Below are 12,220 nucleotides of genomic sequence, written 5' to 3' on the forward strand. Positions count from 1 at the left end.
AAAGAGAACTTAGAACTCTGTCTCTTGGATCACTCTGACTAGCTTTTGTTTTTTATAGACACATTTAGGTTTGGAGTGTCGTTTTTTGATGTGTTTTGAGTTCAGATAAGGAGATGTGTTTTGTCTTTGTTAAACTAAATCACTGAAAACAAGAAACTGTAACAAAAATCCTATTCATAATGGTTTAATGTTGCTTCCCTCATCCTCTAGCACAGCTAGACAAGTTATTTTTCAACCTCCTGGGTTGTGGTTTCCTTCTTTTTGAGTAAAAGGTAAAGCTGAGGGTTGAACATGCTTATATGCTACAGCCAACTCATCTGTACCATGTAAAGAGTTTGCTACTACTTCAGGTGTAGTTTGGTTTCATTTGTGTCCAAAGAATTTGTACATGTCTCAAATAACATTTATGGTCACATGCCCTCAGTGGTGGACTGTGCATTTCACACCTAGCCTTTCATGCCCTCCAGCTTTATTCAAAACACCTCTTAATGCGATCGTTTACAACGCTATAGAAACCCACTGACCTTCCCTTTCCCTTTTTTTAATAGCCAGCAAATATCATATCTTTAAAAATGTATTTGAACAGAGCAATAATTGTGCTTTCTTTTATTTTGTCCAGCTTATTCCATAGTGTCACACCATAAAAGTTATGCATCTGCTCAGAAGATTGGTGCGTGCATTACCTTTATTGAAATAATATTTACATCTGAAATTATATACATTATCCCTTCCAATAAAAAGTTTTTAAATGTTTCCTGGAAGTACCTGTTTCTTTGCTTTAAACATTATTTGAGCAACTTTAAAGCTGTAAATGTCTGTTAGTTTCAAGGTTAGTTTCAACCTTAAAAACAATGCATTTGTATGTTCACTGTATCCGCTGAACGCACCCACGTGTCGGCCGATACTGATACCAGTAAAAAATGGAAATATCAAACTGAGATATTGGCCTGATATATCAGCTGATCCCTACAATACAAATGCCCTGTACAAGGAGGGCCAATGTCGTCTTCACCTGCTGAGACAACTGAGTCCTCTGGAGGGGAGCTAATCAGCTCCTTCAGCAGCAGACTGCTGCATTCACACTGCAAGAAGGCACACTACCACAGGTCCTTCATCCCAACAACACCAGCCTGAGTTAACAATAACTCACACCTTAGACTTGGCTTTGTTTTTGTTTTATTACAGAAATTTCTTGGAACAGATAATCTGCTTTTTTTGCACTACTACCTCACTGTCTACATTTTATAATCATAGCAGTTATTTTTATATTTTTGCAATTCTTAGCTATTTTAATTCCCATTCCACAGTGTACAGAATGTCTTGACATTTCTTATTTCCTCTATATATTTTCCAGAGTGTTTTCATTTCTTGTATAATTTGTATTGTTTTCTTGTATATATTCTTGTCTAATTCCATGATGCTGTGACAAAGAAATTTCCCATATGTGGGATAAATAAACAGTGTCTTATATCTTGTGTCTCATGTTAAAATGCTTAATATTTTAAACAGTCTTCCTCTGTAGCCTACAACAAAAATCCATTGTTTTAATAACCACGTACATTTTACATAAAAACAAAACATCGGACATTCTCATTCTGTTCATTAATATATATTGAATGGAAGAATAGTTTTGCTTTTCTATTAGGATGTTTGAAATTCAGACATATTTTAAGAGAACTTAAAAAGAAGTACATTGAATATTAAACTCATTTAACTCTTCTTAAGAGCTGAAACCTGTCCTTTCTTTGGGATGATTCTTCTGCGAAACTGCTTCAGAAAGCTTTCTCTCATGTCTTTAGCTCTTAGACAGTAAATAAGTGGATTGATCATGGGAGGCCCAAGGCTATACAGCATGATGATTACAATTCTCACATCAGCATTAAATGTAATACCGACATTGCTGGCTAAATAAACAAAACACCTCGGCAGATAATAGAGGGAGATTATTATCAGCTGGGTGCTGCAAGTGGACAGAGATTTTAGGCAACCTTGTGAATTTGCTGTCTTACTTACTGCAATAATTATAGAAATATATGAGAATATTATAAACGCAAGAGGTCCAAGTAGCGTAACCATTGCAATTACAAAAGCAGGGAAGCCATAAGGGGCCCTGTCAGTGCATGCCAGCATTGTTATACCAATATGATCACAGTAACAGTGATTGATTATGTTGGAGGCACAGTAAGGAAGTGGATACGCCCTAATTACTAACATTAAAGGGCCTATCTTAGCAATAGTCCATGCACTAATACTAAGAATGAGGATAGTGGAGTTTGTAAAAACATTTGGATATCTGAGAGGATGGCAGATAGCCATATACCTGTCTAAAGCCATGAGGAACAGAATATAAGAGTTCACTGTGCCAAGATAGTGAACAAAATACATTTGGGTGAAGCAAGCAGTGAATGAAATGGCCCCTGAGTGAAACCAGTACTTACTGATGATCTTCGGTAAAGTGGTCGTGCTAAAGAGAATGTCACATACACTCAGATTTAGAATGATATAATACATCGGCTTATGAAGGCTACGGTTGGTTGCAAATAAATAAAGAACAGTGGCATTTCCTACAACAGTCAAGAAATACACAAAGAACAATACAACTGAGGCAAGGCCGTGGTACTCTGGATGAAGTCCAGGGAATCCAGTCAGGATGAATTCAGTCACACTGCTGTGATTTCCCTCTGACATGATGGAGCAGTAATTTCCTTAAAATTATGTCAAGCATTAGACAAAACAAATATTCACACACCGTAAACCGTTTTATAGCAGTTTAACACAACCTTTTGGATCTGTACACGGTATGACTTGCATGAAAACAAAGTGTAAAAGGCTTTTAGTTTACAGGTACCTTTCTCGTCAGTGTGGCAACATGCTCTGCTGAGTAACCTGTCGCTTCACCACCTTAAAAGAGTTCTTGTAGCCTTGTGAAAAAGGTGTGATTGTCATCTTTTTCTATTCTCTGTGTTGGCCCATCCCATTCTGTAATTTCTCAGTTCTCTAGGGAATTTAACATTCATTTAACAATGTGTCACACTGCGGTGAGATCAGGTCTTGTTTTGTGTTTTTTTCTCGTCATTTCTGGTTTTATTTTGAACAGTAACTCTCCTCTCGTTTCAGGTCACTTGCCCTTCCTCATGTGTCACCGGTCATTGTCTTCCCTGATTCCTGATTGTGTCCACCTGTTCCCACCTCCCCATGTGTTCATATAGTCTGCGTCTCGCTTTGTCTTGTGCCAGTGTGTCGTCCTTGTCGCCATACCAGCCTGTGTCTACGATTCCTCCATAGTCAAAGTTTTACCTTGCTTCATGCCTCAAGTTTTTTCCTCATTTTGCGTGAATTTTCTTTGCAACTTTTTAGTCTTACTTTTAGATCTCAGTTAGGTTTTCTTTTGCTCCCTTTGGAGCGCCTTTTGTTCATTTATGTTATTCTGTGGTATTGTAATATTAAGACAGCGTTTCCCTCCCATTGGAGCGACTTTTATTTTGTTACTTTTAGTTTACTCTGGAAGAGGTTTGAATAAAGACTCATCTTGCGTCTGAATCCTGCCTCAAGCCCGGCCTAACAAAATGAGGCTGTGTTAACATTGCATGCAAAAGTCGTCAAGATCTTATTGTGTAGTTTTTGTGTTTTGTGAAACACACGAATGACATGCAATTAGGTCATTTCCATATACATCTCTAAATTAGATATGGGTCATAATCCCACTTCCTGCCCCTAAATCCACATCAACACATCTATTCGCAGAAGTAGAAGCCATTACTACACAAAAAGCCACAAATCCTCATCCTCGTATTTTGGTCACAGATTTGCTGTTCATGACTGTACATCAAGTTATGAATGTTAATTTAAATGCTGACTTTCATGGTAACTTCCATACGGCAGGAGGCTGAGTGTGACTTGTTGTTTTGTTTGTGCAGGTCAAATTAGGACCAGTGACCAGTTTTCTTTGTTTTAAATAATGTAAAGGGCCAAACAAAAACATTAGATCTTGGCAATGAATCCAGATTTAGAACTAAGGTTTGCTGTGTGAAATAGCTTTAATCTCATTTGTTGCCAAGCACACTGTAGCTGACTGTTGATTGTTAATGGACGTTCCAGGTTCTGGATGTTAAATAATCCTCTTGTGTATTTGACACCCTAGTGACAAAAACTTCTTGCTGTCATCGCTGTCTACTAGATTCCATTTACAACGGCACCACTTAATGGCGTAAATGTTCGAATAACTGCATGTTTCTATCATTTGTATTCAACCACAAATTTGGTTGAGCAAAAACACAGTCTTAACTACTCTGTATTGTATTAGTCTGGACAGGCGTGGGTGTAAACTTAATAGGTCCAAACCATAGACTACAAATAAAGATGGAAAAGTGAAGCTAAAGCTGGTAAAAAACAGTAAAGTACACGTCAAATATTTTGTGTGTGTGCAACATTCAATTAGTCATTTGGGACATACAATGCAGTCCATGCTTTGCATAGCAAGGGACACTCATCTCTTGACAGATTATTAAAAAGACAACTGATTTAACTAACTGATTGTAAATCCCACAAGAGTAAACACTGCATTGAAACAAAGCCCTTATGTGTTTTTAAATAGATACCGAGGACTGAGTGTCAGCGTCCCCAGTGCTTAATGATGGTCTCTCATCACACAGCAGGTTGGCCACTAATTGTCATACAAGATTAAGGATGGTGGTCTTTCTACAAATACTGAAAGTAAAAGGTGCATTAGAGGGTCACTTTAAACTTTTTCAAGAAACTAAAGGAGAAAAGTGTTGGATAGTGGACCGCAATTAGATAATAAAAAGAGTTATCGATCAAAATAGAAAAAAGAGTATTCCTTTAACACGTTTCCATAATAAATAAATAAATTCCCCAAAAAGTTTGATGTTTTGTGAGACAAAAATGGCAAATTTGGACAGAAACAGGACAGCAAACACTCAAAACAGGAAATAATAAAATAAGGGAAACAAATAAAAAACAAACACTTTATCCAGACAAAAACATAGCTACATTCCCACAAAGCACAACGACAAAGAGAAATAAAACCAAAAAGTCCACCGTGGTTATCCAAAAAACACCAAAACATCTCATTCAGAGTCAAATTGCATAGTTAATCGTTCTACATGGGAAATAAATGGGCGCCATGTCAAATCAAACTTGGTCACTTTTTTAAAAAAAAAAACATAACATCACAGATCCATCTGCCAAACGAAGGGGAGCGGTCATTCTTCCAATGTAAAAGAATAAGCCGACGTGCCAGAAGAGAGGAGTAGGCCATATACAGTAGTTCAATTGTGGCTTTCTGGGGGAAGTATTGTTTATTGCGAATCCAATGAAAGGGCATGAAGACCAGAATGGCCAAAGACATGACCAAAACGTGTGGTAGAGAGTGGCAGGTGCTTGTTTACACCTAAACATCAGGCCTTTATGTACTTTATGTACTTCCTGTCATCACATAGTTCATTTTTCTGCTTGGCATTACACAGCGCTCATATTGTTTCTTTCCCACGTCCATGGAACTTAACTAAGATGTCAGCTGATGTGCAGGTAAACAGAACCAACACTGCGTTAGATTGTTTGGAAATGAGAATTCACAAAGGTACAAAGACCAAGTCAAAGAGGCCTACACATGCACACTAATTACACACCTGAGACCAGTGTTGACTTGAGACTCTAATTAGCTTCCTCATGGACCTCCCTTTGTGTTGCTGCTTTTTGGTCTGAAACAAACATGTTACTCTGTCTAACTGACAATACTTTTGGTACCAAGTTTTTGCTCTGAATACATTACTAGTGTATGTTGTATAGCTTTTATGTTTTCAAGGCCTCCACGATTTCACCAAACAATGAACTACAATATGTTATCACTGAACTCCTTTGTCTTTATTGTGTCCTAGGCTTCTAGTTTAAGTCATCTGCAATAGTTATTCATGAATGTGGATACACAGTATTTGGCAATATTAAATAACCACTATGCACAGCTAATCAAGATCAGGAGTTTTATCAACATTTAACACAGCTCACGTAGCACTACAACACTCTTTGATTTCTCCAGCGCTTTTAACATCATCCAGTTGATCATACTGAGAGACAAGCTGGTGTACACAGGGATGGGCCACCACCTCACGTCCAGGATATTGGATTAGCTGATCAAAAGAACACAGTATGTGAGGAAATGGGACTGTGTGTGTGATGTGGTCATCTGCAGCACAGAAATACCTCAGGGAACTGTCCTGGCTCCCTTCCTCTTTTCCCTCTACACTCCAGACTTCAGACAAACTCTCAACCAGCTGTCTTCTGCAGAAAATCTCTGATGACTCTGCAGAATGGGGAAGACACAGAATACTGATAACTCATCCGAGACTTTGTAGTCTGGTGCCAGGAAAACTGCCTCCAGCTGAATGTGGGTAAAACCAAGAAGCAGGTGGTGGATTTCCACAGGCACTACTGCACACCACACACACCAGTGAACATCTCTTACTAATACACTCCAAATTACCACTACGTACAAAGAACAGCTCAGTCTGTTTATCAAGCACAGCAAAAAGTCTGGTGGACATAAATGTGTGGAATAAAATCACTCACTGCGTAGTCAAAATTAGTCAAGACCACAAATAGCAGCCCTAAAGTGGTGAAAGTCTGGAGGTTGTCGACTTCTCAGGAAACTGTAGACCACTCGATCAACAGAAAATGTTTCCCTCTTGGAGCCCAGTGTGAATTTTATGGATGTTGGAAAGAGTTCAAGACAAGACTTTCAGTCTGGGTTTACATGCTGTGTAGTTACGATATGATGAGCAGTGACACAATAGCGCACTAAGTGAGCAGTGATCCAGGTCAATAGTTCCACATTTTTTTGAGATAAAGTATATGTGGGTTTGAGACCATCTGTATCATCCTCTTGCCTGTGTGATATGCATATTTCATATTACCAACTATTGTTCCGTTTCATTTGCTATTTTTGTATTTATTAAATGTTTGCTTTACCTTCTCTTGCGTGCACTGTTTAATTAATCAAATTAAATTATATGCTGCTGCCGCACTGCAATTATCTCCACTGTGAGATAAGGTATCTTAAAGGATTATTTTATTTTATCAGAAACCTTAAGATTGGCTGAATAGTTTTTGTCTTGTAATTCATAATAAAAAGATAACATAAAATTGGACTTTACTGATCCACTTTACATGTTACAGTGGCGGAGTAAGCAATGCAAAATACAGATTAAAAATAGAAATAAGATAAGAGTAAAATAAAATAAACAATATATTAAAGTTACAATATATATTTATATGGCTCTCCTTCTGGGTGCAGCAGTGCGACTGCATGTAATCGGACAGAGGAAATGGAAGAAATTTTTGCTTTTCCTTTACAAAACAAATGCTGCCCATAATAAACACAAATTAAACTCTAATTCGCTGATTGGTGAGACCTTGTGGTTTTATTATTATTAATATTATTAAATTCAGCCAATTATGCAAGATGTATATTTCTATAATCTGTCAGATGACTCTCATAGTCAGTGGACAAAATGCTGAAAGCTACATATATCTTGCATGAACATTTAAAATCTTTTCTTACTGAAACATAATTATAATCAAACTGGAAAATCTAACAACACATAATACAAGTTAGTTTCTAAGTTTGTTCCACAGTGGAAACATCTATATTGTATATATGTGTGTGATTCTGAAAGGAAATGTAAACTAAAATAATAAAATAACAGAGGTAGATATCTGCTCAATTACAAGACAGCTCTGATTAGCATCAACATGAGCAATGCCATATGTAATTTAATATTCTAATAGGTTCATTTAATGTTGGCATTAAACACGTGGTTAATGATAGCTGAGGAGATATCTGCTCATCAATGTCAGTGCTGCCATCTGTTGGTGGAAGCAACACAGCTCACCCTTTCTGTCACATTTAAGGATATACCTTATTCAGATTATTCATCCCACAGTGGGACTGTTAAATTCTCGTTAACAGCAGACATTCAACATCACGAACAGTGCACATATGGGTGGACTAAAAAATAAAATATAAAAATAAAAAAAAATTATATTAAGAAGCTATATTACAACAAAGAAGGCAGTGTTCAAGTAAAGAAGTGGGTAAGCTTATAAATATAAATGTACATAAATGTTCACACATCTCCTGTTGGCAGGGAGATGCAGACAGTGCAAAAAACGGCAGGTATATAAACGAAATATATGTATATGTACGTGTACTTAAGATTGAGAGGAGTATTGCACAAGTATATGTAAGAGATATTGCACTAAGTGGGATATTGCACATATGTAGTTGTGGGTCTAATGGGAGCAGACCTGGTTGTAGAGTCTGACAGCAGAGGGGACAAGGGACCTGCGGTACAGCTCCTTTTTGGGTGAAGAAGCCTGGTGCTGATGGAGCTTTCCAGGGCTCTGACAGTCTCATGCAGGGGGTGGGAGGTGTTGTCCATGATAAACTGTTATTGTACTACATATAATTATGCAGGAAATACGAGTAAGTACAGGTACACTGTTACACACTTCACTGGGTTTTTACAGTAAGTTAGATTTACAGTACTATTACTGTATTTCACTTTTACTTCACCACTGCTCCTCACTCCAGTTTTTTTTGCATTTTGTTCCTTCTTCTGGATTGATCCTCACAAAGAATCTTCAAACAAGAGAAGATTGATAGGAAAAAAAACAAAAACATGTAAGGTACACATTAATATACATCTACATGGCTCGTTACAGCTCAGAGAATGTGAAAGAAATTAACTTTTAATTAATAGCAACATGGCAAAGAAGAGTAAAAGCACCGTTATATGAGTTCTAATAATGCACAAGCAGGCTCCCTGTATTTTATGTTCTGTATGTGCAATCTTAAACGAACACACAACAATGAAAAATTATCAAACACATAATCACATCTTTTAACATTGCATTTGAGGTCACCACTATGCTGACACCTGTTTTGTTTCTGTGACACAGCAGGTATGTGATTTCTATGCATGTGAGACTTTAAGGCAGAAAATGTCCTGAAATTGCCAGGACACACATCGATGCCACATGAAAACCTGTAGTTAGCATGGGTGCAAGAAGTTTTAAAATTGGCGGTGACAACTATACATGTTGTCAACACATTGAAAGAGTGTAATGTCACTATGAAGGGCAAAGAAATGCACCATTGAACCGTAAGTGAATTTAAAGTCACTAAAACATCAGTTCTCAGTTTTTGGTAACAACTTTTACTCCCCTATTCGTTTATCCATCCAATTTCTCTTTTTATTTTTGACTATTTTTATGTGATACGGTTGCATGCACCCCAGGAAAAATAGCTGAGCAAAAACACAGTGAAATGTGCAGTGAGACTGGAAAAAATGTGGATTATCAGATCAAATAAAAGGACAATCGGACTCGACAATGAGCCATATGAACTAGTGTGGACTTGGAAAAGGGGACTAGCCTCTGTTTCATTTAGTTTAAGTTAGTTTTAGGTCATTTCAGTTATGGTGAATGTAGCTAAATAAAAGATGCTAACGCTAAGAGCTGTACTGAAAAGTAACATTAGCCATACAATACTGGATGACGAGGAGTGATCGCAAAAAATCAGTTTCATTTATTGTTGGAAAATTCTGCATTACTTTATTGTCACTTATTGCTGGAACTGAAATAGTTACTGTCGACCTTACCAAAACAACAGCATAGACAGCCCTCCAGAACGTAACTTAAAACATAAGGTATGACTTCATCAAAAAAAAAAAAAAAAAAAAAAAATACAGCATAAATTATCGTTAACGTAACGTGGCATAAAACCACAACACCAGGTTTTGGTGCCACTTTTTTTTTAAAGTAAATTTTACAATTTAGACGCTGATAAAGCCTATGATTCAAACTAATCTCCATGTTCAACTGTCACTTTTTGCCACTCGGTAGCCGTAACCATGGAGACTATGCTAGCCGTGACGTCACATACATGTATGCAGACCCTCTATTATTGTGAACTGACTTATCACGGGCAATAATAACGTTACCGCCGACAGTGTTTCATTTAAATTCATAATTGAAGAGAGCTAATGCTTGCCGATATTAACAATAACAGTATTAATCCGCAGTAGTAACGTTAAGTTTCTGCAACAGTTTAAGTTAGCTAACATTGAAGCTAACGCTAACAACGTTACGTAACAACGTTAGCTAACGTAAACGGGTTTCTTGGTGGTCGCCATCACTGAAATCCCCCTTTTTGTAAAACCTGTTGGTTCCAAAAGCCCAAATAGTTTCTTATCCCAAATGTCTGAGTGGGTCTGGTAAAAGGTGCCAAAAGCAGCCCTTAAAAATAAATACATTATCATACATATATATATATTTTTTTAAATATAGTTCACTACTATTATTGTGAATGTTATAACTAAAACTTCCCATGATGCAGTGGAAATAACTGTTTATATTACAGATCAGAACAGTGTGTTACGGTATGTAGGAACATGGTAACCTGTGTGTTTACTTGTTTTTTATTTCAAATTTCTAACAACAGCCATTTCTAAGAATGAGTGTTATGCCCTCTGGGTCTTGGGTATGTGTTTCTGTTTCCTCTCTGTCTCCAGGCTACAGCCTTCCCATGTTAACCACTGACTGAACCATCAACCAACCAAGAGAGCTGTGCATTGTGTGACCAGCATTAGCTTTTTGTGAAACCACCGTAGTGTGTGATATAGTGTTATCAGCTCCAGTTTTGTGTGAGAATATCTTAGTTTCAGAATCAAAATCAGCTTTATTGGATCAAGTGTGAGTGCACATACAAGGAATTTGACTTTGGGCACTTTGCTCAATGTTACAAAACAAAGCACTTAAATAAGCATAAAAATAAAAGTGTAAAAAATAGAAAAACTGTACAAAATAAATTAGACAATCAGAAAAGAGAGAAGTCAATATATACAGTGGACTTGAACAGTAACTATATTTGCTCCAGTTTTTGGTGAGACTATTTTTTAGTTTGACTATTTTGTGATCAGCCCATTGTGAATTGGCTTTAATTTGCTGGCTCAGATGACATGCGACTGAAGCGTATATTATTAATAGCTTTCAATTATCAAAGTCCTATAAATCCCACAAGCTTTAACTTTTCATTTGCGGATGTATTAGTTCAGCACTTGAAGCTGTATGCTGTGAAATAAACCAGTCCTCAAAGAGAGTGGAGCAGGTGGATTTATATGTCAGTTTTAAGTGTGTTTATCGAACAGATGATAAAATCCCAGGAAAGTGCCTTTTGGCATTAACCAGACTGAAGACAGAGAGTTTCCGTTTTAGCTGCTGTTGTCCATCATATATATCAGGTATCCGAGAGATCAGCATACACTGATCAGACATAACATTATGACCACCTTCCTAATATTGTTTGGATCTCCCTTGTCTCCTTGGATGTGAAGTGTTTTTCTCAATAGCAAAAGGTACATCCAGGATTCACATGAAACACCTACATGGAAATGCAATGAAATATAAAACAAACACATACTAAACAGCAACCCAAAAGCTGCTCTAATGCAGTAGTCAGCAGATTGCTATTGTGTAAGATAGTGAAGATACACGGTCAGGCATAACATAATGACCACCTTCTTAATATTGTGTAGGCCTCCTTTGAGCCTTCAAAACAGTTGTGACTCATCACAAAACGGACACGGACTTTTTGAGGGTCCTGTGGTGTTAACAGGATGTTGTTAGTGGGGGCCTTTGGGTCCTGTGGGTTGAGGGGAGGGGCCTCTGTGGACCATCCCACAGATACTTGATCAGTTTAGTAGTGGATTTGGAGGCCAGATCAACAACTTGTGCTGATTTTATGTTATTTCTTTCTTTCTTTAGTGGTCTATGTGTGCGGGCCTGTGTTAGGCTGCATCCTGCTGGGGATGGCTGCTGCCATCAAGAAGTGTCATTGCTATGAGGTGGGGGTGTCCGATCTTGTCTAGGTGGGTGGTATGGGATGCAAGATCCAAAAGTTTCCCAGCTGGTTTAAATGTTGTGGGTGATCAGTGTATTTCACTTCATGGGAGAAATCATTTTTGAAATCGCTATGAAAGTCCAACATATTAATTTCTAAAATCATCTGATAAAGAGAAAAGTTTAAGTGAACTGAAGACATGCCGCTCTTTGAAGGTATTTTTATTATACCATTTGACTATAATTACTATTAATTCATTAATGTAATGCATGGGTGGAAAGTAAGATACCATAATGCTAAAGT

At 37.4% G+C, this 12,220-nt stretch overlaps 1 protein-coding gene across 1 annotated transcript; it reads right to left on the minus strand.

The window, feature by feature from the left end:
- Positions 1-1,710: 1,710 nt before the first annotated feature.
- LOC125013798 (olfactory receptor 2AT4-like) lies at positions 1,711-2,688 on the minus strand. Its single transcript, XM_047594693.1, has one exon. It carries the CDS (start codon positions 2,686-2,688, stop codon positions 1,711-1,713), a length of 978 nt encoding a protein of 325 aa, XP_047450649.1.
- Between the last annotated feature and the right edge of the window lie 9,532 nt (positions 2,689-12,220).

This window comes from Mugil cephalus, chromosome 9, assembly GCF_022458985.1.
Source record: "Mugil cephalus isolate CIBA_MC_2020 chromosome 9, CIBA_Mcephalus_1.1, whole genome shotgun sequence".
NCBI classification, from domain to species: Eukaryota; Metazoa; Chordata; class Actinopteri; order Mugiliformes; family Mugilidae; genus Mugil; species Mugil cephalus.